The sequence below is a fragment of the Poeciliopsis prolifica genome, unplaced genomic scaffold (genome assembly GCF_027474105.1).
Source record: "Poeciliopsis prolifica strain line A6 unplaced genomic scaffold, Auburn_PproV2 SCAFFOLD034, whole genome shotgun sequence".
NCBI lineage: Eukaryota > Metazoa > Chordata > Actinopteri > Cyprinodontiformes > Poeciliidae > Poeciliopsis > Poeciliopsis prolifica.
Genome location: NW_026562409.1, coordinates 3,786,280 through 3,814,071, shown reverse-complemented (window position 1 = coordinate 3,814,071; position 27,792 = coordinate 3,786,280). Strand labels below are relative to the sequence as shown.

General features: G+C 36.9%; 3 protein-coding genes and 1 long non-coding RNA gene across 8 annotated transcripts; 2 read left to right on the top strand and 2 right to left on the bottom strand.

The window, feature by feature from the left end:
* Positions 1–185: 185 nt before the first annotated feature.
* pheta2 (PH domain containing endocytic trafficking adaptor 2) lies at positions 186–11,425 on the bottom strand. 5 transcript variants are annotated; one of them, XM_055051810.1, is made up of 5 exons: positions 3,926–4,127; positions 3,778–3,795; positions 3,208–3,296; positions 2,392–2,692; positions 186–946 (listed from the first exon to the last, which is right to left on the bottom strand). In XM_055051810.1, the coding sequence occupies exons 3-5, from the start codon at positions 3,286–3,288 to the stop codon at positions 543–545; spliced, it is 786 nt and encodes a 261-aa protein (XP_054907785.1). In that variant the 5' UTR covers positions 3,289–3,296; positions 3,778–3,795; positions 3,926–4,127; the 3' UTR covers positions 186–542. The 5 variants fall into 5 exon arrangements, with proteins under 5 accessions (XP_054907785.1, XP_054907787.1, XP_054907786.1 ...); XM_055051812.1 differs by lacking the exons at positions 3,778–3,795; positions 3,926–4,127 and adding an exon at positions 11,161–11,425; XM_055051811.1 differs by lacking the exons at positions 3,778–3,795; positions 3,926–4,127 and adding an exon at positions 5,920–6,058.
* cd2bp2 (CD2 (cytoplasmic tail) binding protein 2) lies at positions 5,582–10,000 on the top strand. Its single transcript, XM_055051807.1, has 7 exons — positions 5,582–5,680; positions 5,970–6,048; positions 7,165–7,297; positions 7,740–7,897; positions 8,158–8,734; positions 8,820–8,905; positions 9,662–10,000. The coding sequence occupies exons 2-7, from the start codon at positions 5,974–5,976 to the stop codon at positions 9,770–9,772; spliced, it is 1,140 nt and encodes a 379-aa protein (XP_054907782.1). The 5' UTR covers positions 5,582–5,680; positions 5,970–5,973; the 3' UTR covers positions 9,773–10,000.
* Positions 11,426–13,219: 1,794 nt separating the features above from the next.
* On the top strand, positions 13,220–24,055 carry prr14 (proline rich 14). The gene is made up of 9 exons (XM_055051897.1): positions 13,220–13,317; positions 14,103–14,265; positions 14,341–14,406; positions 15,895–15,935; positions 16,329–18,953; positions 19,811–19,952; positions 20,928–21,037; positions 21,512–21,580; positions 23,359–24,055. The coding sequence occupies exons 1-9, from the start codon at positions 13,220–13,222 to the stop codon at positions 23,690–23,692; spliced, it is 3,648 nt and encodes a 1,215-aa protein (XP_054907872.1). The 3' UTR covers positions 23,693–24,055.
* Positions 24,056–24,493: 438 nt separating this feature from the next.
* On the bottom strand, positions 24,494–27,749 carry LOC129373743 (uncharacterized). Its single transcript, XR_008607401.1, has 3 exons — positions 27,366–27,749; positions 26,128–26,333; positions 24,494–25,178 (listed from the first exon to the last, which is right to left on the bottom strand). It is a non-coding gene; the product is annotated as an uncharacterized LOC129373743 (long non-coding RNA).
* Between the last annotated feature and the right edge of the window lie 43 nt (positions 27,750–27,792).

Here is a 27,792-nt window from a genome sequence, read left to right as displayed (position 1 = left end):
GTCCAAATCAACACAACCAAACCAATTTGTTGTCTATTAACTGCACAAATCTAGCACAATTAATTTAAACCAGTTTATTTTGTTAATGTGAGAAGCAGGTTGATGTCTGGTGACCTAATAACAGTTCAAAAAGGAAATAAAAGGAAAACAAAATCTAACTTTATTGATTTGAATTTTTGGGAAATTGCTGCATCTCAAATTTTTCTATTTGTTTTATTAATTTCTTGGTATCTTATTGTCATTTTTGGTATGTTTTTTGTTTTTATTGATCATTTTCTTAATTATCTATGATGTAATTATCATTAAGTGATCTGAAGAGAGCAGATTCAAATTCACTCAGATGAGGATCAGAACTTTTTTTTAATACAGTTCTATTTTTTCTTTAAGTCAAATCAGGAAAATATCACTTTGTTATGAACAAATAAAACATTTGAAATGAGTTACTGAGCCACAAACTCTGTGAAAGTCAGAGCAGGATGACTCACAATGTTCCAGTTCCTGTCTGAATAGCTTCATCTCAGTTCCCTTTAAGCGCCTTTCCTTCAGCCCAGATCGATTAGATCGTTCTGACGTTGCTCCTTTTCAGTTTGGCGACTCCTCAGCCACTCCTCTCTTGCTTTTTGAACCTCCTGCCCATAAAAATCATGAAGTTTGCTGAACTCCACAAGCGGGTCGGATCCCACCAGAGGCCATTCGCCGTACGGCGGCGCCGGTCCGTTGAGAGGCGTCACGTGAGCGTTTCTCCTTGGCCACTTTTTGGGCGACTTTTTGGCGGCCATTTTAGTAGGCATGGATGGTGGCGGCAGAGCAGCGCTGGCGCTGAAGCTCCTCCCCTCCCTGACAATTGAAAATGGTCCCAGTGTTGGAACCAGGAGGCTGTTGGTGGGCGGACTGAGGCTTTTGAAAGAGGAGCAGGAGTTGGTAGAGTCTTGTTGCTGTTTAGCTTCTGAAGGAACAAGAAGAAACAGGTTAAAAGTTGTTGCTTTACGTGTTTTAAAGATGCGTAGCAAGAGTTTTATTAGTGTTCATTTTTAGTCGTGTTTGGAAATAGCAGCACAGCTTTTCAGATCAGTTTCAGATCAAGAAACTAATTTTAAAGGTGACTGTTATGCTTCCCTGAACGGTTTAAGGTAGCTTTATGACGTCTACAAAACAAATATTTATAAATTTTATTTTTTGTATAAAATCATTCTAAGATAAGAATGTTTAGCTATGCCTGTCTTGAGCTGGTTTAGGGCATCTTGTCACCTTAAATCCAAAAAAGTTGCTGCTGGCCACGTCCCAAAATCAATGTTTAAACTCACACACAAAAATGGCTGCAAACAAATCCACAATAATAGAACTGTACATCTTTGAAAAGCAGAAGTGGAGCCTCTGGCACAACCAACAAGAATATAGGAAGTGGTTTCTGGAGGCCATTTTAGTAGACAAGGATGGTGGCAGAACGACAAAACACTTGTCTTTTCCAGCAGCCATTGTACAGGGGATACAGAGGTAAAACCAGCTGACCAAACGTGCTGGAGCTTTATTTGAGTTTCTAGGTAATGGCGAAGTGCGACTTAACAATTTGTAGGTTTTTTTAAATAACTAATTTTCCAGAAACCAATAAACATTAATTTATTTCCTAAAACTGAACAGTTTTTAAAAGCAGTTGAGACCAAAGTGGAAATACAAAATGTGAATTTTACTTTCCTTTGAGGTCAGACAGCAGGTAACAAAGTGAGTGGCAGCTTTTGAGCTTCAGTTGAATACAAGCAAAGCTGAAGTTTTTATATTTGGATGTGAAGAGGAACCATCTAGAATCAGCAGAGACCAAGCAATTAATCTGGGTGTCATAATGAATTTCGACAAAACATTCAGAGTCACATAAAGACGGTTACAAAGTTGGCCTTCTATCACCTGAAGAACGTTTCCAGGATCATTTGACAAAATCTGGAAAAACTCTAGACCTCTCGGGTCTGCTGTTTTTTGTCTATTTTGCAGAATCAGAACCAAACATTGAGAATTTTTTATGCTCCACTAATTTGAAAAGAAAACCGCAGAACAGCCAAAACACTGAGTTCCTTTAAACGAAGGCTAAAAACCCACCTTCTATAAGAGACAATCTGCCAATGGAATAAGTACTATTTAATCAATATTAGTATTGATTATCAATTCCTTGAGTTACTTGAGTAAAACTAGTGCAGCTCCATCAATGCTAAGAAATTATTGAATTAAAACAACATCTCATATTGATGAAAAGTTACTTGTAGATTAGCTTTGCCTTATTACAAGTGTACTAAGATATTCACACTAGAAACTAGGCCAAAAATTTTTTTAACGATTTTGTGTTTTTGCAGTATTTAATCCAAAAGAATGATAATAAAAAACACAATATATTTACAGACACACCTTCATACTGTCTCCCCAGGTCTCTCACCAGCCTGGAAAGGTAAGAGTGGCTGGCTAGGAAGAGCGCTTTAACCCAGCGCCCCTGAGTCTGAGCGTCTCCGGCGGCAAACCTGTAGGTTTTGAGTCCGGACCCGAACTGGAGCACAAAGGGGAAAAACCCGTCAGAGTCCAACATCTGGACGGTGCAGCCCTCCAACACGATGACGCCCAGAAAGTGGCGATCCGCCGGACGCTCCTGGTAGAACAGCAGGTTGGCTTTCAGCACAAACCAGCGTCTGTAGTAAGTGGCATTTCTCTCCTTCTGTTAAATTAGTAAAAAACAAACAAACATAGAATTAGATATTAATTCTATCAAGCAATTAATCAGTTAAATTTTATTTGTATAGCACATTTCAGCAGCAAGGCATTTCAAAGTGCTTTACATCATAAACACAAAAACACAAAGTAATGCATCATGGAATAAACAATACATTGTTACATATTATATGTCAAATACATTTCTAATCAGCTGTGTTTTTAGTTGAGATTTAAAGGAAGTCAGGGTTTCTGCTGTTTTACAGTTTTCTGGAAGTTTGTTCCAAATTTTTGGTGCATAGATGCTGAAAGCTGCTTCTCCTCTCTTGGTTCTGGTTCTGGGGATGCAGAGCAGAACCAGAACCAAAACCTGAGAGTCTGGAAGGTTGATACAACAACAGCAGATCTTTGATGCATTGTGGTGCTAAACCATTCAGTGATTTGTAAACTAACAATTATTCTATGTTATCTGACCATATTGTCAGATAATCAAAATGTGGTGAGAGGTTTACTGTCCTGAACCTTTTTGTAGAGATATCCCTCCTTATCCACTGGAGATGTGCATGACAGGAAATGGGTCAGAATCTTTTCATGGAGCTTCATTCTGACTCCTAAAACACAAAATACATTTATAAATCACTGAACTGCTGAAAAATCAAACATTCACAGTTTTAAGGGCAGATTTTTAAATTCCTACAAACACAACGCCGTTAAGCCGCAATAAAAGCAACAAGTTAATATGGTTTATCTACTTCCAGAGTTGGGTTATAACTAGTTACATTTACTTAATTACATTTACTCAAGAAAATATTTTGGGAAAAAAAGTTTACTTTTTGGAGTATTTTTACTAAACTGTACTTTTGACTTTTACTTAATTTTATTATTAAGTATCTCTACTCTTAATTGAGTAAAATGTCTGGGTTTATTTTCACCCAAAATTCAGCAGACTAACACACACCTGCAGTTTTTATGAAATTTTCATAAAAAATTTTATTGAAAGAAAAAGATTTGGAAAATTTTTCTTTTCCCGATTTTTTTTTTTTTTTTTTTTTTTTTTTGCTACTTATATGAATAATTGCAATTTCCACTTACCTTTATGTTTTGGTCCACCTGATGATATAATTTGTAAATATGAAGTTATTGATGACTTGATCAGTTACTCAGCACTTGATTACTTTTTAATCCAGTTTTCCATCATTTGGTGCAAAGAAAAAAATGATAAACAGTGACTCAGACTTACCTGAATCTCTCAACTCGCTCTCTCAGCCTCTCTACAATCAATCAATCAATTAATTAATATTTTTCCCTCTTTCTTTCCCATCCTGTCGCTTGATAAAGTCGAACCGGTTGTTTCCCAGCTCGCTGACTCGAGCAGAACCAGACAACGCTTGAACATTTAGTTTCAGGTTACTAACACTGGTTCTCTCACGAGGACGAGGGGACGGCGTTGAAATATAAATAACCCGACCCACTTCCTGGTAACAATACCCCGACACATTATAGTCTGCAGAGAGCTGATGGGTTCGGACGCGGCTGAAACAAGTCACTGAAAAAAATAATTTAAAAATGCAGCTTGACGAGAAGCTGGAAGTGAGATGCGAACCGCTGTTAGGTTTCTCTCTCACTTCCTCCTTTAAGTTTATTTAAGATTCGTGTAGGTGGTTGATTCTTCAGGGAGTCACACAGAGATGCGTTCATATGTATTTATGCAGAAAGCCAGCAGAGAGACGTTCACTGGCCTCTTGGAAATGTGGCTATTTTTGTTATGGACCTCCACATGTTCAGGGCTGAGTCACTGTAACTGTCTTTAGTTTTTATTTTTTAAATAAAAATACTTTAGTGCATTTTGCTTTCACTTACTTACATATTTAGCTTTTCTTTTTTGTCAATGAGTGGGTTAAAACTTATCTGAAAAAAATGATTTTTCACATGCATTAAGCAAAATTAGCTCATATTATAAAATGAGTTTTATTTTTTTAAAAGCTGAGTAATTAAGAAAATGTCAGTGATGGTATATAGGAAAAAAGCAACAAAAAAATCAAGAACATTAAATTATAGATGTTTAATTATCAAAGAAGTTATTAAAATAGATGTCAGTAATTATTACATAGAATATTTTTATTTAATTTCAGGGAAGTAAGAAAAAATGGAAAAAGAGCAAAAGTTTTTTGGAATCAAGACGTTACACGGATATGGTAGATAAACATAGAAATAATAATATAGTAACAATAATTAATAGTATTCATGATAACAATACTCAATTATACGAATATGAATTATAAATATTAGTAATCACAGTATTAAAAATGATTAATAATAATTAAATAAATTAGATCATCTTCATTTATTTAAATTTTTACTTTCTGTGTAGAAAATCCCTGTACCCAGTAATAGCAGTGTAACGAACTGACTACTGAATAAAACATTTTTCTAGGAAGTTACAATTTGAATACATTGGCAAAGTAAATAAACATATAAATACTACCCATTTCTTGTCTTCTTCAGTTAGAATAAAATTAATAAACTAAAAGCTTTGTTTAAAAAGGACTGCATTCAGTAGTTGAGTCCAGTCTTAACCGGAATGGATGAATATTGATTAAACCCAAACACAATACCAACATTTCTACAAACATGGTCTTTGTTTTTCTGAATAAATAAAAGTTTTCACAAATGTCACATTAGGATTCACAAAAATCAACTTTCAAGATGCAATCTTGAAAGATTGCATCTTTCAAGATTGCAAGATTTCAAGATTTCTTCAAATGATAGTCTTTTACTTTTAGAATGTTAGATTATTTAAAAGTTGACAGGTTTGTTTAAAAAATGTTGATCTGCATTTTATTTGCTTTACAGTTGTGTTTTAAACGTCATGTTGTATTAAGTTAGCAGTTACTTGCACTCCTTTCCAGACGGGGGCGATAGTGAGTCAGGTCTGTTTCGTTGAGCAATGTCAAGGTGCAACGACGACGAAACGAAAACGAACTATTTTCATCAGGTTCTTACCACTCTTCATATATTTATTAATTCAACAAATGTAATTCCCAAACATACGTTTTAAATTTGGTGTGCATCTAATATTTAAGCTCTTGGCGGCTTTTAATCTCTAAAAAGCGTTTGATTTACGGTTCACATGCTCTCCATGCGCTGTGTTGTTTTTATTTTGAGCTAACGATGCTAACGTTGTAGCTTCAAGCTGTATGTTTAATTTACAAATCCACTGATGATTTAACTCACCTTTAAGCTGCCCTGCGGTAGTAAAGAAGTCTCCTTATGTCCTTCCGTAGCGCCATGTCGAAAAGAAAAGTCACATTTGAGGACGGAAACGGGGAGCTAGACCTGGAAGATGACGGCCTGAGTAAAAAGGTGCTTCTTTTATGTGACTGTTAGAGATTAGAGCGTTATTCCGGCTGCAGCCAGTGAACTATTTGCTAACACACTGCTTAATAGAGCAGGATATGTTGTTTTTATTTGAAGCAGACTACGAGTTATGTTAATAAAAATAACTTGTCAGATTGGTTAAATAATCCTAAACATGTTGAAAAGAAATTTATCTATCAAATGCCTGCATATGTTTCACTAGAACTGCGTGCTTTACAATGAGGATTACTGTGGTGATGTCAGATAATGTGAAAAACGATTGTATTTGGTAATATGAGAAGTTAAATGAAATTCCGGCTAATCATTTGGTGAAGCATTTATAATATCAAACATTTTAGTCAGGCTTCAAAAGGTCAATAATGATCATTTCAGTAGCCTCAGATAATCTGGTTGTGATCAGATTCCAGTTTACTCATATTAATAAATCTTCCTCACACACCTGACTTGCTTGTACGGAGTACCTCAAGGTTCAGTGATTGGATCAGTTTTCTTTAAAAATATACAATTATGTAGCAAGGGTTACATTTCCACCATTCTCTTAATGTCAGATAGAAGAATTGAACAGAAAATTATTTTAAAGGAAAACTGTCAAAAACCATCTCGAGAGCTGTTGCTTTTGTAAAATCAAAGTAAAAAAATTAAAAATAAATTCGAGAGCTTTAAAACTTTTGCACAATACTAAACGCCACAGTGAGTTTATATCAGATTTCTCTGTAGCTGTAAATCTCATGTGTGGCTGCATCTATTTATGGGCATGTCTAAACTTAGCTTTCAGTTAACAGAACTTGAATGTCTGTCTGTCTGGAAGTCAAACTGCTTACAGCCTAATGAAGCTGTTCCTGTTACATTTTACACGATGGAGAGGAATTTTAATTTGTTTCGCTTGACTGAGCGTAAGAAATCTGATACTCCTGCTTGTTTACCACACTGGAATAGTCGAGTTAAAAACCTCTCTGTTCTGATCACCTGAAAAATGAAGAGCTCTCTTATTTTAGTTTTGTGATTCTTTGGCAGGTTTTTAATGTGCTTCATAAATAAGCTGACCTGGATGCTTTTCTTTCATAAAACAATTGTTTTTGTGCTTTTCTCCTTCGGGTGAAGCAAAACTTTGAGGCTGTCAGTGGACCAGGCTCCAGATTTAAAGGGAAACACTCCCTGGACAGCGACGAAGAGGACGATGGCGACGGCGCAGAGAGCAGCAAATACAATATTCTCGACACTGATGATGTGGAGGGTAGGTGCTGTTCAATATTTTAACTGAAACTTTTACAAAATTATTTTCAAGGACTTCAATTTTCGCACACATTTTTTACATATGTAAGTATATTATATTGGTATTTTATGTAATGAAGCAAGATGTCAGAGTGGAAAAACAATTCTTATGAATAAAACTCTTATGTGTTACTAAGTGTTTATATTCACCCCCCATGACTTTGCTATCCCTAAATAAAATCTAATGCAAGTAATTGCTTTTAAACATAATCTAATTATTAGATAGAGTCCAAAACTATGATGCAAACATGGGGCTGCTGTTTGTCTGTTGATTTGTCTCTGATCCTATCAAATAAACTTAAATTAATTACATTCTTTTAGTTTATTAATAGCAAGGTTATGCTTTAACTTATAAAAAATAGTTGGGATTTGTTTGATCTGTCAATGGAAACTTTGTTTTTTAGGCCAAGAAGGAGCAACAATTGACTATGACGAAGGAGTTTCCATTACCCCTTTCAATCTGGAAGAAGAGATGCAAGAAGGACACTTTGACTCCGAGGGAAACTATTTCATCAAAAAGGAAACACAAATTAGAGACAACTGGCTTGACAACATAGACTGGGTATATATACATATATAAAAGAACATTATGTTTGTTTTATCCACATTTTACGACACTGCAAATGTCTTGAAAATGTACAATGGAGATAGGAAAAAAAACTACCTTAGAAATCCATTTTCAGCAAGATATAGGAGTGTGGTCAAGTGATGATTAATGAATATTGATGAAAAAGTTAAGATATTTGCAGCAGAAACTAAAAAGTATTTGGTGTTTTTCCAGTGAAGCAATTTGAAACATGTACTAAAAGGCTTTTCTTGCAGGTGAGAATAAAAGAGCAGCCTTTCAAGAAAAAGAAAAAAGGCCTTGCTGCCAAACGGAAACGCAGAGCTGGCGATGAGGACGAGGCTGAGGAAGAAAAACAGAGAGAAGAGCAGCAGGCCGACCAGGAAGAGGAGGAGGAAGAGGAGGCCGAACCGGCAGAGGATCCGCTGGCGTCCTTGACGCAGCAGCAGCTCACCGAAGCCGTGGTTGAGTTGTTGCAACCCGGAGAAACAGTCACTACCGCCCTCCGGAGGCTAGGAGGCCTCAGCGGACGAAAGAAGGCGAAGCTGAGGGAAGACAAAGATCCCACAGAGGAGCCTAACCGGGACACTGAGAAGCTCGACAGGCTCACTGCGCTGGCGGATAGACTGGTCGGATCTGGGATGTTTGAAATTTACCAGCAGACGTATGAAAAACTGGCGTACTTGATGAAGAGCATGACCAGCAAGCGGCCAGCGGTGGAGCAGAAACGAAGCGGCGGTGAGGAGCAAGACGATGAGCTCGACATGTTTGGGGACAAGTTTGACGAGAAGGTTGGAGAAAAGTCCGAAAACAAAGACGAGGAAGACAAAAGAGGTTATTATGTCAGATTTTTTAAATGTTTATCTTTATTTTTAGTTGATATCTGCTTGGTTTAATTAATTTATTTGTATTTTTTTAGTGAGTGATGAAGTCATGTGGGAATACAAATGGGAGAACGAAGAGAAGTCTGAAATCTATGGGCCCTTTACCAGCGAACAGATGCAGGTAATGTAGAGGGATTATTATCATCACTGATTATTCTGATAATTAATCGATTAATTAGATTAAAAAATTTACACATTCTGCGGATTTTTATTCAAGACTTTTTTATGCAGTATTTGAAATGCATTAAAAGATGCAAAAAAAAAATGATTCCTTTTTTTAGGAAGAAAATAAACATTTAATTGCTTAAAATATAGCATTTTTAGTTTACACTTGATCTTTTGAAGCAAATGATGCATCTGCAATTAAAAACATATTTCTAATATCAAACTGTGAAAACTGATAGCAAAAGGTCGTTGATATGAGAAAACAAATGCATATATTTTGATGCAGTTTTGGCTTAATTAATATTCTGACTGTGTTGAACTTTCAGCAAATGTTTTTTGGTCGAGTCAGTTAACAATTAATCGATAAGTAAATTAGTTGACAATTGTTCCAGTATCATTTAAACACTATTAATATGATCAATCATTTTAGTCCTATATTGATGTATTTAAATTTAAACCCTAGAAGTAAAATATTGTGATAAATTCAAATTTAAATGGTAGAAATTGCTGTGACCTAACCAGATTGCATTTTTAAGTGTAAATCATAAGATCACAGAGATGAATTACTTAGGACTTAAAAGGTGTTTTTGTTTCTCTACTTTTGCAGAGTTATCATTAAATCCCATTACGTTTACTAGATTATAAAGTTGTCCTCCATTTAACCCCAGTCTGACCTTGTGGGCTTTAATCTTCTTACTGTCTGTTTCTGCAGGGTTGGGTGGATGAAGGCTATTTCAGCAGCGGTGTCTACTGCAGGAGGGTGGATCAGGGGGGATCTCAGTTCTACAACTCGAAAAGGATCGATTTTGACCTCTACACATGAATCGCGTGCATCAAATGAATCACAACCAATGATCTGTGTCAGCATTTCCCGTTTTACAGGCTTTTTTTCGGAGTTTTTGGTGTAAAATGGAATATTTTAACTCTGCCTTTTGCTTTCTGCAAGTTGTTTTTAAATAAACTTTTGTCCTGGCCTGCATAGAGGTCATATTATGGGTGGTAAATATGTTCATTTTCAAAATAAACAATCCCAATGCCGGAATATCTTCAACAGCAATTTGAAACCAAATTTTTTTCATGATTGTACTGAAGAAAATGTTTTTCAGGATAGTTTAGAGTTACAGTCTAATAACTAACTTCTGCTAGTTATTAGACTGTAAAATACAACTCACTTTAGATTTAGTCGGCTCTAAGAATTACCTTACACAGTTTTCTTACTTTGATTTTCTGTTGTAAAATATTAAGTCAAAATCAAGTCTACCCATCCACAAACAAATTCTTGCATTTTTTTGTAACATCACACAAAGTAACTGATCACAGATCACTGGAAACAAATAGTCTGCTCCCATTATTCCACCTTTACAAGTATTTATGCGTAAGCTGTACAACAACTTATTTGAGGTGTATGTGAGAAGACAGTGCACCACCGTTAAAATATATGCGTAAATAAAGTAAGGAAAGCTTATAACCAAATATTTTAGTAGGTTCAATACAAAATATAGTTTAATATACATTAATAGATACAATGAAAACCATCTTGGCACCTCAAAATAAGCTAACATCCACAAAGAAGACAAATGAAACCTGAGTTTTGTTGAAACTTTCTTGGTTTTCTAGACCGTTTTACCTTTTGTGATGTCATTGACCCAAATGCTAAACTATGAGCATCTTCTCCCTCCCCCATTTATTGTGCTTTAAAAACAAGTGGAAAGTCCTACAATTGAAATTTCATGACTAAAACATTGTTTTTTTTTATCGATATGTATTTCCTTTATATGTTATGACAGTCATGAGGTATACAGCAACAGTCTTCAGTCAGAGGCCTCTTCAAATTGGTTGCGAGACTGACTGCTTCCGGAGATTCTTCCTACAGCATCACCAACAACTCTGAAGATACGGATGATAGAAGTTCCTGCAGCTTTAATTGAAATAAAGTATTTTTTGAATTGAACTGAATGAAAATAGTGGATCGAACTTATTTTGAAATTATATATTTATTTAAAATTAATCTTGTGATTAAATTGATTAGTTTTCTGATAAACTGTTTGCAGTATATTATAATTTTAAAATATTAGTTCATTCGAGGACATGAAGAAAGTAGCAGCTTTTTCCAGTCGCGCTCCTGATTGGTTGCCCTGAACCAACGACCCTGAAAGTCACGCTGCGATTGGTCAGATTTCAATAAGGCGTTTCGGGCGGAATCAAACTCACGTTCTGATTGGTCGGTTGGTCTTGTCTGTAGTTAGATTTGTAAAGAAACGGATACATTAGCGAGTCACTGCTGGGCGCCGCTGCCGTCCGTCCATCCGTCCGTCCGGCATGTCTTGTTTACGGCGGGTTACGAATTCAGTCCCACGGTCAAGTTGAAGGCTTTAGGTGAGTTCGGCTGACGTTATTTAGTGTCATTTACTGTCACCGAGTGAACCATAATGTGCTACTGTTTCCGCTAATTTTACAGACGTCATAGAAAGCTTTGAAAAATGACAGTTCCCGGCTCCGACTATTACCTGGTGCTGCAACTGATGCGCATAGGGAGTAGCAAAACTGCAGAGTATATTTGGAGTTGCAATAACGCTCTGCCTTCATCAAGTTAAAATCATTTAGATTTTGCATTTTTACTGTATCAAAGGTGTTCGTGGTAGTATAGAGTTATTTTGGCTTGCTAATAAAAGTTTGAAATGAAGAACATTCCTTCCAGCAATTAGACGACGTTCAATTTTGATCAGACCGCCGGTTCGGTTTTATTCAGAACTCCCTGAAATGTTTCGGTTTTATCGAAGTTTAATTGAGGCGTTCAGAGCCGCCATGCTGGATGCTGATAACTTTTTCCCTCTGTACCCAGGTGTTGTGCAGGTCACTTAAAAACAATAAAACACAAAGAGTTGGAATAAACTGCCTTCATTTTAAACACTAAAAATAAAAATATGCTTAAGAAAAGTTTCTTAAAGTTTTTTGAAAAAGTCTTTAATTTTAGTATCATTTGAGAAATTTAGATATTTTTAAAAATTAGGGAACTCGTTGGCTAATTTTAAATTCCTACCATGTTAATTTAATTTGTCGGTTTTATTTTATTTTTAATGTGTACTTGTTTTTTTTTTTAACTCAATTGTAACAATATTTAAAGAGTTAATTTTAGATGTTGATGGCTCAGGGCAGGCAAGGTCTCCTGTAGCAGTCTGTATCACAACAAATTTGAAGAATCCTCTGACTGAAGACACTCTATTTATGTATTTATTTATTTTCTGAAGGGCTGCTTTCAAAGATTCTCAGATTTTCTAAGTGCTTGTTGTTGTCGAACGTGCTTAGAAATCTGCAGTTCAAAACAAAACATGTCTGCCATTGCAGGTATAAATTAACACTTCTGATGGTTTGTATCTCTTTAAATTTCAGATGTTCTTCAAATTACTGTTAGGTCTTTGTGAACATGTTCCTTTAGATATTAAAGGCATGAAAGTGAGAGAAATCCATTGTTGTAGTCCTTTATTGCTAATTGCAGTAGCATCACAATGGTTAGCCTGCCAATCAGAGTCCTAGTTAGGACATTGCTTAAAGCTTTTGAGATTTTAATCATCCTAATTATGTAAGGATTTTACATAAAATCAACAATTATGGACAACCCTTAGAAAAACAATGTGTCTTCAGTCAGAGGCTTCTTCAAATTCGCTGTTGTATAGACCTCTACAGGAGAGCAATCATACTCACACACCTCACTAGCTACAATAACTCTTTAAAGAATTTTAAATTATGCAACATTTAATTTCTCCCTAGGATCAATAAAGTGTTTTTGAATTTGAAAACAATACCCTGTTGTCACGGTTGTGCATCATAACAACGTTCGGACATTGAGAGAAAATCTTTTGGAGCTATACAGCAACCAAAACATTTTAACAAGTGACAGTGTGTTAAACTTGACTCTCTTTTAATGATTCATTTTCTTAATTTACTTTTTTTAAATTTTATTTAAGTAGTACATGTAATTTTACTGTTTGTATAAAGTATATTCTTTTGGTTTAATTTCAGAGTAAACTTTCTATCCCTGCTTTAAGAAAAGTAAGCATCGACTCCGCAGTCTTGGACTATTGGTGTTATTTTTTTTGTTCAAATGTAAATCCCTGCATGTTTTTTTTTTTTTTTTTTTGTTCCGTTTGCTTTGTTTCCGTCCTACGTGATTTGCAGAGACCTGCAGGAAAAGGAGAAAGACGCTGAGTGAAAGAGAGCAAATGGGATGTTGACTTTCCCCTCTGACTCGCTCTCACAAGTAGTTTGTCCAATGGATGAAGATGCTATTCCCCCAATTCCCGTGTGTAGTGCACCCCCCCTCAGTGAACCTGCGTCACCTCTCCTCCCCCTTTCTTCCGTCACCCCCAGGTATGGTTGCTGCTTTAGCTGCTGCTTTCTTCTTAACGTTTTTGTTTTTTGGCTTCTTGTTTATCTTTCAAAGCTGATGTAGAATCGGATTTAGTCACAAACTGTCTCATTTGATTAACATGAAACAAAAATGTTTTTTTCTTTATGTTCAATAATCAATCACTGCTTATAGCTTCAGCTATCTGAATTGTTATTTGTAAATTTTGGCAATTTGGATCTATCTATTTATTCCCAAGAATATATTTTTGTTAGAAAATTCATTATTACTTGTATTTAGTGCTTCGAGAACATCAAATCCTCTGACAGACTTAGTTTTTACATTTTTTAATCAATATCAAACAAATTTTTATACCAGAAAAACTTTGCAATACAAAATGTGGTCTTATAATTAAGTATTTGATACCTCTGAGGAATTTTGTGTTGTAGTTATTCTTGTGGCAGACAAACACTTCTTAAGAAAATGTTGAATTTTGTTATGTTTCTTAAATAGGTTTTTTCACCCATACATAGTTTTTATTTGCATTTCACTAAATCAACTTTAATGTTATTTATTATTATTATTATTATTAATATTGTTGTTTATCAGAACAATTCATGGAACCACTTATTTTCACAGCTCTACATCTATAATGTCTTTTTCTGATTATGTATGTGTATTTTTTATCAATTAGCAGATTTGTGAGTTTTCATGGCACCCCAAATTCATTCTTTTTTGAAAAAAAGTATTTTTATTTATTTATTTTTCTTTGCGATAAAGAAAGCCGTGTTATTAATTGTGCTTTTAGCTGTGCTCATGATGGACCGTCTGGACACCGGAGGAGCGGCCGCATCCAGGACATCAGAGCCAGAACCCCGAAAAAGCTGGACTGTGCAGACATCCAGGCTGCCCAGAGACAATCTGGACCGAATCCGCCCTCCTCAAAGAGGCAAAGAGAAGCGGCAAACATGGTATGCCAATTACCTTACTTAAAAAAATGAAATAAACATCTTCTACTTGAGCACTTCTGGTTTTATGCTGTGTAGGCACAAGCATCACAGTCAAAGCTGCAGAGAGGAGGAAGAACACGTCTACATGAGGAACCAAACAAGGTTAACTTTCTTTCCTTGATTTCATATCATTTTAACAAAATCAGCTGATTTGGAACCAAACTGGTCGTATTAAAGTGTTAAATGTTCTTAATTTGTCTTTTAAAAAAGCAGTGTTGTTGTGGTGTGCGGATTAGGAGGTGTAATGAAGTGATTTAATCCTCTGTCACGGTCTGCTGCACCCGACATAAACAACCAATCTAGTGTCTTATCTGACCTACTAACAGACTCACGATATTAAACAGTGAACCTCGCATTCATTGACCTCATTTCCTCGTTTAGAAAATTACACGGTGGCGTTTCGAAGCAAAGAATTTGGTGCAAAACTTTTAATTTGTTGTAGATATTCTCTACGGCAACATTTGTTTATATAGCATAACCCTAAAGTCCCAAACTTTAAATCTAGAAAAAAATTTAATAAAAAAAAAAAACATGTGTAACCCAAATTTGATTTTAATTTTTCACCACAAAGCATGAAGTTAAAATATTTGATTTAAAGATGTAATGAGCAATAATGTTTCCTGGAAATTTATTTGAATGTTTAGTTTCAGCCCTGTCACAATGATAATGATAAACGATCAACTAAAACAAACTCAATAATTTCCATTTTTATAATTTATTGTCTTTTTTTCTAAAACTAGATGAAAAAAGTTTTCAGTTTGTTGCATTAATCTCTACTCGCCCTTTTTTAAGGATACTTTTGCTGATGTAGACATAATAATAATTCATTTTATTTGTTGGTTTTTGTTTATTTTGGACATTAACAATGTCTTCCAGTACATTAGAATTTAAAGTTCACCTTTGAAAATGTGTTCTTGCATGATTTTGCCATTTTTACCATTATATTACTTGAAAATAGCCTCAGAACAACTATATTGATTGCAGAGTAAAGAATCGAGCAGTTGGTGTAACCCCTAATTTAAACATTGCTTTTCTGACTCCCGGTTTTGCATCGTTTTTCTTTATAGTAAGCTGATTTCGTGACACTTTGTTTCTATAAATTTAGGTTTTATTCTAATTATTCTAAAGCAAAACGAAGGTTTCTTGCATGCATCAGAGAAACTACGTGTTTTACGCGTCCTAAAAGTCTGAAATTCTTGTATTTAAAAAATTTTAATTCATTAGCAAATAAGTAATTTGGACTTAAATATGGTAATCACAGATCTTAGGTTTTGCGTCGTCTGATCCAAGCAATCTCCCTCAAGCCTGGGATCAACTGGAAACTGCTGATCCAGGAGATAAACATTAACCCGCTTTTTCCACCTAGAATGGGTTTTAACTTGTATTTGTGTTTGGGAACATTCATTGAAATATCGCTGTGTGTTTTCACATTGAGCCTCAATAAGCTGAAGCTTCTGCACAAATATTCACTTTTAGAAACCAACAAAGTTGAAGGAACATTCATGCACATGTAAGCGAATCCCTGGCAGGTTAAATGTGTTTTTGTTGCACCTAAACCAACAAACTGTGTGAATGTGTGTTTATGTGCAGGTTGGGTTTTCAATCAGATCTATAGCAGAGCACCAAAATGAGTAAGTGTGAATTATAACTTTCTTCAGCATACATGTCTGTGCTATTCCTCTTGTTAAATGTTAGTTTTTTCCAAAGCTGGGGAAAATATTTACAAGTTTACTAAATAAAAATATGTTGTTTTCAAAGAAAGAGTCATCTTTTTTTCTAGAGCTGCAGCTAACAATTATTTTAATCTGATAATTGGACAAAAACAGCACATTCTGCTGTAAAATGGACAACCATTTTGCTACTTGAACTTTATGTACTGTTTTGGCTTAATTACCAAATTGAGTTTTTCTGGAATAATTTAATTAGTATACTCCAATTAATGACATTTAATTACTGAATTAGTTGGTGATTATTTAGATGATCAATTTTTTTCAGCCTTACTTTTTTTCCGTGTCATTTTCTAGGTGGAAAAACTCAGAAAGCACAGAGAGTGAGAACATTGTCTCTCCTTTGGAGAAACCACTTGTAGAGGAGACGATGCGAAACCCTGAAGCTACCAAATCTGAAACGGACGCATATCAGGAGTTACCTGAAACGGACGCATATCAGGAGTTACCTGAAACGGACGCATACCAGGAGTTACCTGAAACGGACGCATACCAGGACTTACCTGAAACGGACGCATACCAGGACTTACCTGAAACGGACGCATACCAGGACTTACCTGAAACGGACGCATACCAGGAGTTACCTGAAACGGACGCATACCAGGAGTTACCTGAAACGGACGCATACCAGGACTTACCTGAAACGGACGCATACCAGGACTTACCTGAAACGGACGCATACCAGGAGTTACCTGAAATGGACGCATGCGAGGATTTTGCTGGCGGCGACCTTGGTGAAGACGCCTCGGTCTCGAAGGGATGGGTGATCGGCCCGTTCTTTCAGTCCCTAAAATCAAAGATGGCTAGCTTCAGTGAGATTGTCATGACTCCTGTCAAGCTCTTCAGAGCCACAAGTCCTCTGACCGCGCATGACGTCTTCGAGGCGAATGATGCGACCGACGTCCACACATCGGAGAAAGGTGATAAGCATCAGACAGAAGCACAAAGTGTAGTTGACTCTGCAGAAACAAAAAGTGAGATAAGCACTGCACCCAAAAAGTCTAAAAAATTGCATTTTAATGAATCGGTATGCAGGACTGCATGCGGTTTTGAATGTGCAATAAGTGGGGGAGATGAAAACTTACCTGACGTCGTGCCTCTGGTTTGTGTTGCTTCTGAAGAAGCCGGCGAACCGTCTGACTCCTCTTTCCTGTTGCATAAAAGTGCCTCGCATGAGTCAGACCTAAACGTTTACACTGCTGTGGAGGGCCAGAAAGGCAAGCTGTCCAGCGTAAAACCACTCTCAAGACGAGACACGGGAAACGGATACGAGTTGGTTGAAATTAAAGACAGAAATCAACTTCAGCTCGATGGCCTCGCCACAAACAAAAGTCCACTGAAGCCTTCTTTTGGTGCAGAACAGATGGAGTGCCAACAAATCTCCGAGATGTGTTCGGTGTCAAAGTTTGCAAGAGCAAAGAGGCGGCTGAAGCCGAACTGTGCTTCCCAAGATGACGTGAAGAGGAAAAAGATGAACATGGCTTCAGGAGGCGACATGACAAAGGGTGCAAGAACCCAGAGAAAGAGAGGCGCAGATGAGATGAAGAAACCGGATAATAAAAGGCAGGTGACGTCGACAAGAGCAAACGCAAAAGCAAAAAGTGAACAGGACAGGAAGAGTTGCTTGGAGAAAAGCAGCAGTGAGTTGCAGAACAATTCAAAGTGCAAAAAAGTCAAGCCCAGTAGTTCCTGCAAACGGATCCCGATGATATCCAGCGACGATAATCGTATGGATGTGGAAACCACCATGCCTGGCCCGACTGCAGAACCACTGGTGAAAAAGCGGTTGTCTGTAGTTCTTGTCCGTCCCAATGAAAAGGAAATTCCACATGCGACCAAGTGTGGGAACGCATATAAGAAGCAATTAAAACGCAAACCGCCAAATCACGCGAGTTTAGAAGTGGAGAGCAGTTCGGTATCTGCCTTGTCGCTTGATGAGCTGGAACCGATGAGCACGGGTTTTAAAAGCAAAGACGCACCAACCAGAGGAGCGAACCAGCCGTCCAAGAGACTCAGGAACAGCCTGAGGAGCGCCGTTAAGTTCTCGGTCTTAGCCGAAGAGCAAAAGAAAACCAAAGAGAGCCAGTCAAAAAATGGCAGAGATAAAATCTCCGTTGACAAAGTTACTTTTCCCCAGCTTCCTCTGGTCCATTCTAGATTCTTAAACGAGGAAGATGCAGCTGTTACGGAAAATGAACAGGGGAGTTCTGCCACCGTGACAGACGAAACTTTTCTCAAAGCTTCTGAAATCAGTAATTGTAATCGGAGTCCGAGCATCAGGCTTGTTAACGCGAGGCGAAGGAGGAAAGATGCCCAAAGGAGGAGATGCAGGGATCTGCACAGCAGGATGTGTAAAACCGAGGAGGGATCCCGGTCCGTCACGGTGGAGGACGCAGACCTGGCCGCAACGCGCATGCGCTCTTCAGAAACCAACGTCTCCAGGCGACTGTCGCGCAGCTACTCGTGCCCAGACGTTCTTATCCTCCATCACGACAACTCGCCATGGGTTTCCCCTCCGCATTCGCCGCACCACCGGACGCATGCTACGCTACATCAGAGGTCGCTGCGGCGGGCGCGCCGACACACGGTGTGCAGTGTGGAGGTGGAGAGGGAGATCGCCCCTCTCTGTCTGCGGAAGGAGGTGTATCCGTCCAGAAGATCTGCTTCCTATGACCCCATGACCCTCAACCTTTCACCTGCTCATGTACATTCCCCCTGCAGCTCCCTCACTGCCCTCGCCTCCTGTTTCCTTTCAAGCCCTCTGGCTTTCCTTTCCAAGAAATCAGACTGCAGGGCAACTTCTGCCCATGCCGGCACTTCCAGTCGAGTTCCCTCGCCGCCTCCTTCCTCTTCCTGCTCCACTGTTTGGCATTCCCCAGGTTTCGCTTTAGGATCTAGTTCTGCTGCTTCCTTGGATCCCAGGTCAGGACGTTTTCTAGTCTCCACACTGCAAAAATACCAAATCTTACTAAATATTTTCTCTCTGGTTTCCAGGCAAATATCTTACTACAGTTGAAATGACAGAAAAGTTAATTTTCAGCAAAATGGATGAATCATTAATTCCCTAATGCTGATGAAAAAGTGCAAGTTCCATTGTCAGATTCTCTTATTGCCAGACATTTTCCCATGTTATAAGTGAAACTAATACTTTTCCCTAACCCTATTAAAGTAGTACTTTAATATAGAACAGGTTATGGCAGCTCTATGGGCGATACAATCGTGTTTATAATGTTTTTTTATACAACATCATTCTTAGATAATGAGATTTCAGTTCTGCCTATTTTGAGATCCTTTCAGAATTACGGCCTCTTGTCACTTTAAATCGAAATAATATCAGCAAGACCAGGTGGAGCTCCGCCGGGGTTGCTAGGTAACGGGAGGAACTCCGCTGGGGTTGCTAGGTAACGGGAGGAATTCCGCTGGGGTTGCTAGGTAACGGGGCAGCGACTGCAGATTTGTGACTTTATATTCCAGGAGGTTTTGAAACGGCTCATTTTCCAGACACAAAAAAGCATTAACTTATAATCCTCTAACGGTTTTTCAGCACTTTAAGGGTTATGTTTTGGAGGCAGTAGAAAACCAAGTGAAAGTACAGAAACTCTCAAAATAGGCAATTTCTAAACAAGCTTCTAAATCTTGCTGAAAAGTTGCATATAAGTTACCTGTGTCTTATTTCAGGTGTACTGAAAACTAGACAGAAATACTTGTCATAAGAAGTTGTTTTTGAAGACCCAGTTCTCTGATTTGCTGTTCTCATGTCGACTCTGGACTCTTTAAAGTGAGAATCCGCCGCCATACGAGGCGGCGAGAAGGCAGCAGAGCGAAGAGGAGGACGACGGCGAAGACACCAGCTCCTCCAGTCAGGAGTTTGAAGACGCTGGGCTGAGAGAGGAAAAAGCTCTGTCTGACTCTGAAATCAGAGTATGTATGGTTCTGTTTGTTTGTTTGTTTGTTTTTAAACTTGAACAGAGACAAGTAAGGCTGCAACTCGCAATTATTTTAGTTATTGACTAATCTGTTGCTTATTCAGGCGATTAATTGGATTTAAAAACCTTGGCACATTCTGCGGACTGTTTTGGAGAATATTTAGATTATTTTAAAATATTTGAATAAATTCAATTCCTTTCTTGCATACAAAGCTCTTGCTGAGTGTATCCTTGATAATTTGCAGCTAAAAACAATATTTCAAATGTGAAATCACTGTGCTTTCTGCTTGTCTAACATCAATATACTGATCTGTTGATAACAGGAGAAAACAAAGTTGTTTTTGCATCTTAAATGGAAAATGTATTAATTTATTGAACAGTTTTGACCTAATTACTGTTATAAATATGTTTTTATGTTATGTTTTTTTAGCAAATGGCTTTTTTTGTGTTTCAGTTAACAATTAATCTAACACTAAATTAGTTGATAATTATTTCAATACTTGATTAATTACAATTCATCTGATTAATCGTCTCAGCCCTAAAGTGTTCACACCGTTGCTGAAATGTCAGGATTTTGTGACATAAACAAATGAAAAAAATTTTAAAAATGGAAGAAAAATAAATTATTTTGAAAAATCACACAATAATTTAATAACTGATAGCATAATAGCATAGTCTTTTTGTCTCCTTATTTTCAACTTTCTAGCTGTTGACAGAAGGTTTTAGGAGAAAAGTGACTTTAATTTAAATCTATTCATAATTTTTCCCCTCTGAGGAACATTTGTTTAAGAGTGTTTGATTGGGTCACAACTCCCTTTCAACAGAGGATGGATTTGTTTTTCTGTTAAATTATCACAAAATCCTGGCACTGCTGAGAGGAAAAGTATAAAACTAACCTGTCTCACTACTACAAGAGGAAGCAATGTTTAATGTTTCTGCAGGTCTTATAAAAGGGATGTTTTTGTTCAAGGTTGTCAAGAAACATGAAGAACAAAAAAAGGTTTCTTCCATCCGGATTCGGAAAACGTTGCCAAAACCTCAGACCAACCTGACTCCCATGGGTCTGCCCAAACCAGTCCGGTACGTAGAAACGCCGCAGGATCCGAGTTTTAAATAAATCAGTTGATTCGCACACATTATCTTTACAATTTATCTAAAATAAGTTTTACATTTATTGAGTTTTTGGGTCATTCCAGCAAAGTTTTCATTCATTTGTAACCATTTAATTTCCTTTGAGCAACAGCTTTTATGACTGTACATGTGGGTCAGGTATCTGATTAGATATCTGTTCCTAGCAGCCATTTCATAGTTTGCCAACAGATCATTTATTGGTGCCATTTTGTTTTTAGTTCAGAACCAGACTGCCACTTTATGCCGCTACTTTGACTTCAGCATTTACATCCTACAGAATCCCTCAATTCTTTCATATTCTGACAATTTATCAGAATAAAGAACTTTAATGCCACAGGATGTGAACAAAGTGGCTCCCTGAGAAGCTTTGAGTTTAAAAACATCATGATTTATATTGATTGCTCTCTTTCTGCCTCCCATCAGGGTGAAGAAGAAAGACTTTAGTTTGGAAGAAATTTACACCAATAAGAATTTCAGCAAACCCCCAGAAAGGTAAGCACAAATCATGCATGTTTTGTGTTTTTATATAGAAAATATCAACCCAGTTACGACGCTTTAAGAGGACCTATTTTGCAAAATTCACATTTTGCATGTCTTTTATTCAGTTGTACAATTGTGCATCTGTTTGGAGCCATTTTTACCTGCGAGTGTTGACGTCGATTTAAGGACAGCGGCCAGCAGCAGCTTATTTGGATTGAAATAAGATGTTGCAACAGCTCATTGTGAACTGAGCAGACTCAATTTTAATGATCTAAGAATGATTTAGTGCAAAAAAGAAATACACTTGTTTTGCATAGACCTATCCTAACCTGTTCAAGGGAGAATAATTGGTCGCATCTTCAAACACCCATCCATGTCTCCTTCGCAGTTTTTACAGCTCCCTGTAGTGTTTGTGCAGCGACGAACCAGAACCACACCGGAGTCATCTGCTTAAATAACTCCTGATCTGGTCTTTGAGCACGTTGCCTTTCTGAGCTGACTGCTGGCAGCTTGTGGTCATGGGTGTGTGTGTGTTGAATATAAAATAAAGAAACCAAGAAGCAGAAGTGCTGAATGCGACTCCCTGTGATGATGGCAGCTTAAAAAAGAGCAGCTGATGATGATGATGAGTGCCAGTCTAATCTACGTCTAACGTCCACCACAGACGTCATAGTCGTGTTTCTGTTGTATAATTACTTCATAACAACCTATTTTTAACACGAGGAGGAACTGCAGTGACTGAGTCTTGCATGATGTAATTTATCTCCACTTATCGCAAATTTATGGAGGCAGTTATTGCTGCCAGGAGTGACTCACGCAGTTGTTGGATTTTCAGGGTAATTATTTTTTCACAAGGGGCTGGATTGGTTTTTATTGCCCTTTTCCTTGATTAGTGCTGCATGTTTGACCTGAATCATGTACAGTTGAAACCATTTTTCTTTTCTCTGAAGTTAAATCAGGCCAAACAAACATCTCCTGTTTTTATGTCCATTATAATTGTCAAACTTATTTCTATTTCTAAATGCCGGTAAAATGAGCAAGTAACCTTTATTTCAGAAACTGACTAATCAATTGATTCTGACGATTAATTGGATAAAAAATGTTTTTTAGAATATGCAACAAATTTTTCATTTTAGCTTTTTGATACAATATTAAAAATGCATCAAAAGATGCAAATAAAAATTTAATTCCTTTTTTAATTAAGATGATATTCTGTTATGTAAAATGCTTGATCATCTGCAGCTAAAAAATATTTCTAACATTTGAAAAGCCCTTTCTGATTCATCAACAATAGAGCTGATTAGTTGATTATTGATGGATCTTATCAATAAATGGAGAGCAGGAAGTTCTTCATTGAAGTTTTATTTCTTAAATGCAAGGCATGTATATATTTTGTACAATTTTAATTACTTGCTGCTCTGACTGTATTGTTTTTTTCAGCAATTGGCCTTTTTTTAGTTCACAATTCATTGATTATTGAATTATTAAATAGTATGTTAATGATTTTTAGATAAATGTATTTGTTCAATTGCTGCTTTGGTTGTATTTGTAATATTGTATAAGATAGGCTTAAGTGGTTAAATGGAAAATCTGCAAAATGTGGCAATTTTTTTATCCAATTAACTCAGACTAATTGATTAATCGTCACATTAGTTGGGCTAATTGATTGTCAAACAAATTGATTAATCATGAGAATAATTGATAAATTGTCAGAATAATTGCTAGAATAATCAGTTACTAAAGTAATGGGTAGTTTCAGTCCTAATCCCGTCCACTGGTTTGTCTTTCAGCCGCCTGGAAACCATTTTTGAGGTGCCGCTCAACCGCAAGAACGGGTCCGAGTCCTGGTTTGGCCCGAGGCGTGTCAAACGGTTTTTGGAGTTCCTGGAAGTGGGCGAGGCCAGAAAGCCAAAGAAACCACTGGTTGGTGTTGGAAAGTCGGGTCCGTCCTCGTCCAGGCCGAGACGAGGCGGCTTCCCCAAAGACACGCCGTCCCTCAGCGTCCAGGATGTGGACTCCCTGCTGTGCTCCAAGCTGGACGAGTTGACTCTGTGGCTGATCCAGGATCAGAGCGACGAAAGAGAAACGGACAATGCTGGTCCTGTAAGTGCGATCATGACGTAATGTCGCGCCGGTCCGTGTTTAAAAGTTGTGGAAAAACTCCAGTTAAATAAATCTGTAGCATTTGTAGCCTGCAAGCTGAAGAACTCTGCATCATAGAACAAAAGTGTCAACTTGGAGAAGTTATTTATACACATTTGTACAAATTGTTTTATTTATTCCACAGCCAGGCTGCTCTTATTGGTGAAGCTCTTCAGATAAATAAAACAAATTCTCCTTGACATTTTGTACAGTATTATCACTCATTTTTTCTATTCTCTGATTTGTATTTTCGTTCTGAAGTGAAGTATTCATATCTCCTTGCAGCATCATTGAGTTATAATGGCAGCTATTTTTTTTCTCTATTAAAGGCTTTATATATATAAAGGATGCCAGCAAGAGATTTGTATTTACAATAAACTGTTTGTAAATATGTTTTTTTTTTCAAATGTACAATCAAATAAGTTTCCAGCAACTTGGACGACGCTTTACTCAGCTCAGGGCGGAAACCGATCAATTATTTGGGTTTGAAATTTTCCACCTGTGGCCTTTTCTTCTAGTTTTTTCCACTGAAATGCATGAAAAGTGGGCATGTTTACGACCAAGTTTATACATGGATCATAACTTTTGCTGTTTGTTGCTGTAAATGAGGTTGTCTTAACTGTAAAACTTTTTTTAGAATTAATAAGACAACTTCATGTTTAAAAACATGTTTTATTATAAAATACATCGTTTGTATAAAAGTACAATACTTGTACATATTTAATAAAAAAAAAACATACAGGTAAAGTAACAATGCAATAATGCCAAGATAATGTCATTTTGAAGTACTGCCATAATCACCACTATGCCATTTGTTTTTATTATTTCTGAAAGCCCAAAATGTTTTATTTACTCTTGTATTTGTGATTTTAGTATACGCAGTAACAATTCATACATTTCTTGTAATAATAAACTATATTCAGGATTGAGTTGTTACAGAACGGTATGCTTTTGAAAGTTTATTTTGCCTTTCTTTAGGATTTTTATTAATTAATCCCAATTAAAATACATGAAAGTACTCAGTTTTTCTGGATGTGTGGAAAATCTTCAAGAGAGGTTAAAAACTTTTCAAACTCAAATTTCAAGGCAATCCTGGACTTTACATCTTCATTTTAAAAAAATGAATTTGTTAAATAAATATCACAGGGTATAAAACATGAATGCTGTCTGTTTTGTTTACATTAAATACTGGAGAGATAAAAGTAGTGGTTGTAACTTCTAATGATAGTCAATGATCACAGCTTTGTTTTTGTTACTTTGCTCCATAAAATACAAAGTTGTTCACAGAATCTTTTTGTTTTTCTGCCAAAGTCGTTTAGTCTCTCAATGTCAGAAGATATGAGATGAAAACTAGCAGCACAGGGATGAGGACAAGGAGCCCAAACAGCGTGACAATGGAGATTATGCCGTACTTTTTCGCCGCTTTTGAATACTTTAGTTTTTTGACTTTGTCCTCTTCATGTTCAACCTGAGGAAAAAATATAAAAATTAGTAACCAAAAACTGTTTAAGATACCCAGCAGGGCCGGTCCAAGCCTTTCTGTGGCCTTGGGCAGATTTGAATTTGGGGCCCCCTCTTACCAATTGTCACTCCTACCATCATTAGCATCATTTATTTTTAACTTGCATCATACTAGCTTTTAACCTCACAGGAGATGCAAATTAACAAAAATGCTCAAATTAATTAGAATTTCAGATTGCAAAGTGGCATTTAAGTGTGGTGTTCAAATATTGGTAGTTTTTAATCCAAATTTTCTGAGAAATTGCTGTAACTTTTATCCTGTTATTTTATCAACATTTTAGTGTAAATTTTAAGAACATGTTTTTATCAAATTTAATGTTTTTTTATTTTATCATACATCTATCTACGGTGCTTCAGATATTGTGAAGCATGTTAGTCAGCTGGGCTTACTGCAAATGTGCTATATAAGTAAACTTGGACTTTAATTTTTATAACTCAAAATAATAAGTTTTGCTGGACGATAAATTGTCCCAGAACGTATTGCGATAAGTGATAATATTGTTTTGAGACTATTTCAGATTGGTATAATAATCCAAGTACGTTTTCCAAAAGATCAATAAACTTTAAATTCCAATATTTAACACTGGAACTGGAGGACATCTTAAATATACAAAATAAAACAAAATGAGAAAAAGGGCTATTTTTTTACATTTACATTTCATGTAAAATTTTAAAATAGTTAGAAAGATGATACCAAATTGTCACAATTTCAACAAATATGTAAAAAATATCTTATAAAAGTTACATAATGCATTATTAGTAGTAGTAATATTGTTGAAAATGGTTTATTGTGGTAATTATGCTAACAGCTGTTTGAAGATCCTGCAAAGAGAAACTGAAACCAACAAAAACTGGATTTGAAATGTATAAATTAATCCAAATGAAATCAGGAGTACCTGGAATGAATTTTCCAGTGCTTTGTATCCCAAACAGGAACAACCACAGATGATGCTGCAAATGGCCAGTTTCCTGTAGTTTTCTATTTTATCTTTGTCCTTGCTTTGATTTATGTTGTGATCATCGTCCTTTTGATCTTCAGCTGAGCCAGGAACAGGATTCAGTGGCGTGTCAAGCCCTATTTCTATATCTTCCTGTGCCATATCTGCAAAATAAGACAAGTTTTAGTTTCTCATTTACAGTGACATATAGTGATTCTCTTAAACACTCTATTTTTTCATGTCATTCCCGCTGATCAATTTGGTTAAGTTGCATTTCAGGGTCATCTGCAACAAATCAAATGAGTCATGCTCATTTTGAGCATGTTGCTCAACGATCATGGGAGTTTTTGAAGAGGTTTTGGTTTGTCACATAAAAGTACCGAGGCACTGGAGCAAAATAAACAGGAAAGAAACAAAGAAAAAAAGCGGACAGACTTGAATGACACAGCAGCCTGCTGGGCTGGTGTGTTGTCATGGCGAAAACATAAAATTCAAGTTAGTGTTTAATCTGTGCATCGATCGGTCAACGACTCAAAGGAATGCCAGGGTTTTGTTGGTTTGGTTTTTGTTTTAGGAAATGTTTCTGAACTTGTGTAACATGAACCAGTCATGTGAATCGTTTGTTTCCTTAAATGTAGCAATGTTTTTATTACCACATTGCCGTGGTGCAAAGAGACTGTAGGGGCGCCGTGACAAAGGGGGCGCCACTTTATGGAAGAGCCGAAGCAAAACAGGAGGAATTATTTCTCATTTTCAATATTTAACACCTATAATGTGTCAGAAAGAACATTGTTGCACCCCTGATTTACCATTCCTCTAATCAGGCTGTTGTTTTTATATATGATTTTTTTTCTACTTAAAGCTTCAGTTAAACAGAAATTTGGTGATTTTTAACAGAAAGTCCAATAAACAGATCAATAAAGCAGGATCGGTGATTGAGCGATTCTCCCTGCTGATAAAAACAGATGTCTGTCTTAAATAAAGCAGTGTTTTTATCACTACATTACAGTGACACAAAAAGCAACATATAAGGGCGCCACAATAGAAGGGGCGCCACATTATGGGAGAAAATGATTTCTAGTTGCAATTTCCTGAATTTATCATTTGTTACTGCGCCTTTAAAATGTCAGAAACCATACACTATAAAAGGAGAATTTATCTGATTCTCCGTTTAAACGTTCAATTAAAACACAAACCTGGTGAGTTTTGGCAGGAATCCACTCCTGGAGTCCAATAATCAGATCAATCAAGAAGTATCGATGATTCCTTCTGCCGGTGAAAACCGATCTCCGTCTCCCAGTCGGTAAAAATCACATGAAACCAGTCGGCTCCTCAGACGGTGACTCGCTCCCTATGACCGGAACCGGGACTGAAACCTCCACACCCTCTGATCCGCGTCTCTCTCTGCACTTGTCACACTTTTATTTTTCCTCCCCTGAGATTTTTTTTTCACTTCCTGCATTTGTTGTCAGTCGCTGTGACAAAAAAAAGAAGAAGCGAACTGTGAACCGGGCCCAGTTCTGCCCGGTTCACATTCCTGAGGCCGAGGTGTGTCGGTACTTGCAGCGCCTTCAGGTGAGACTCAGTTACCCGGATTAAAATGAAACATCTGCCATTATGGAG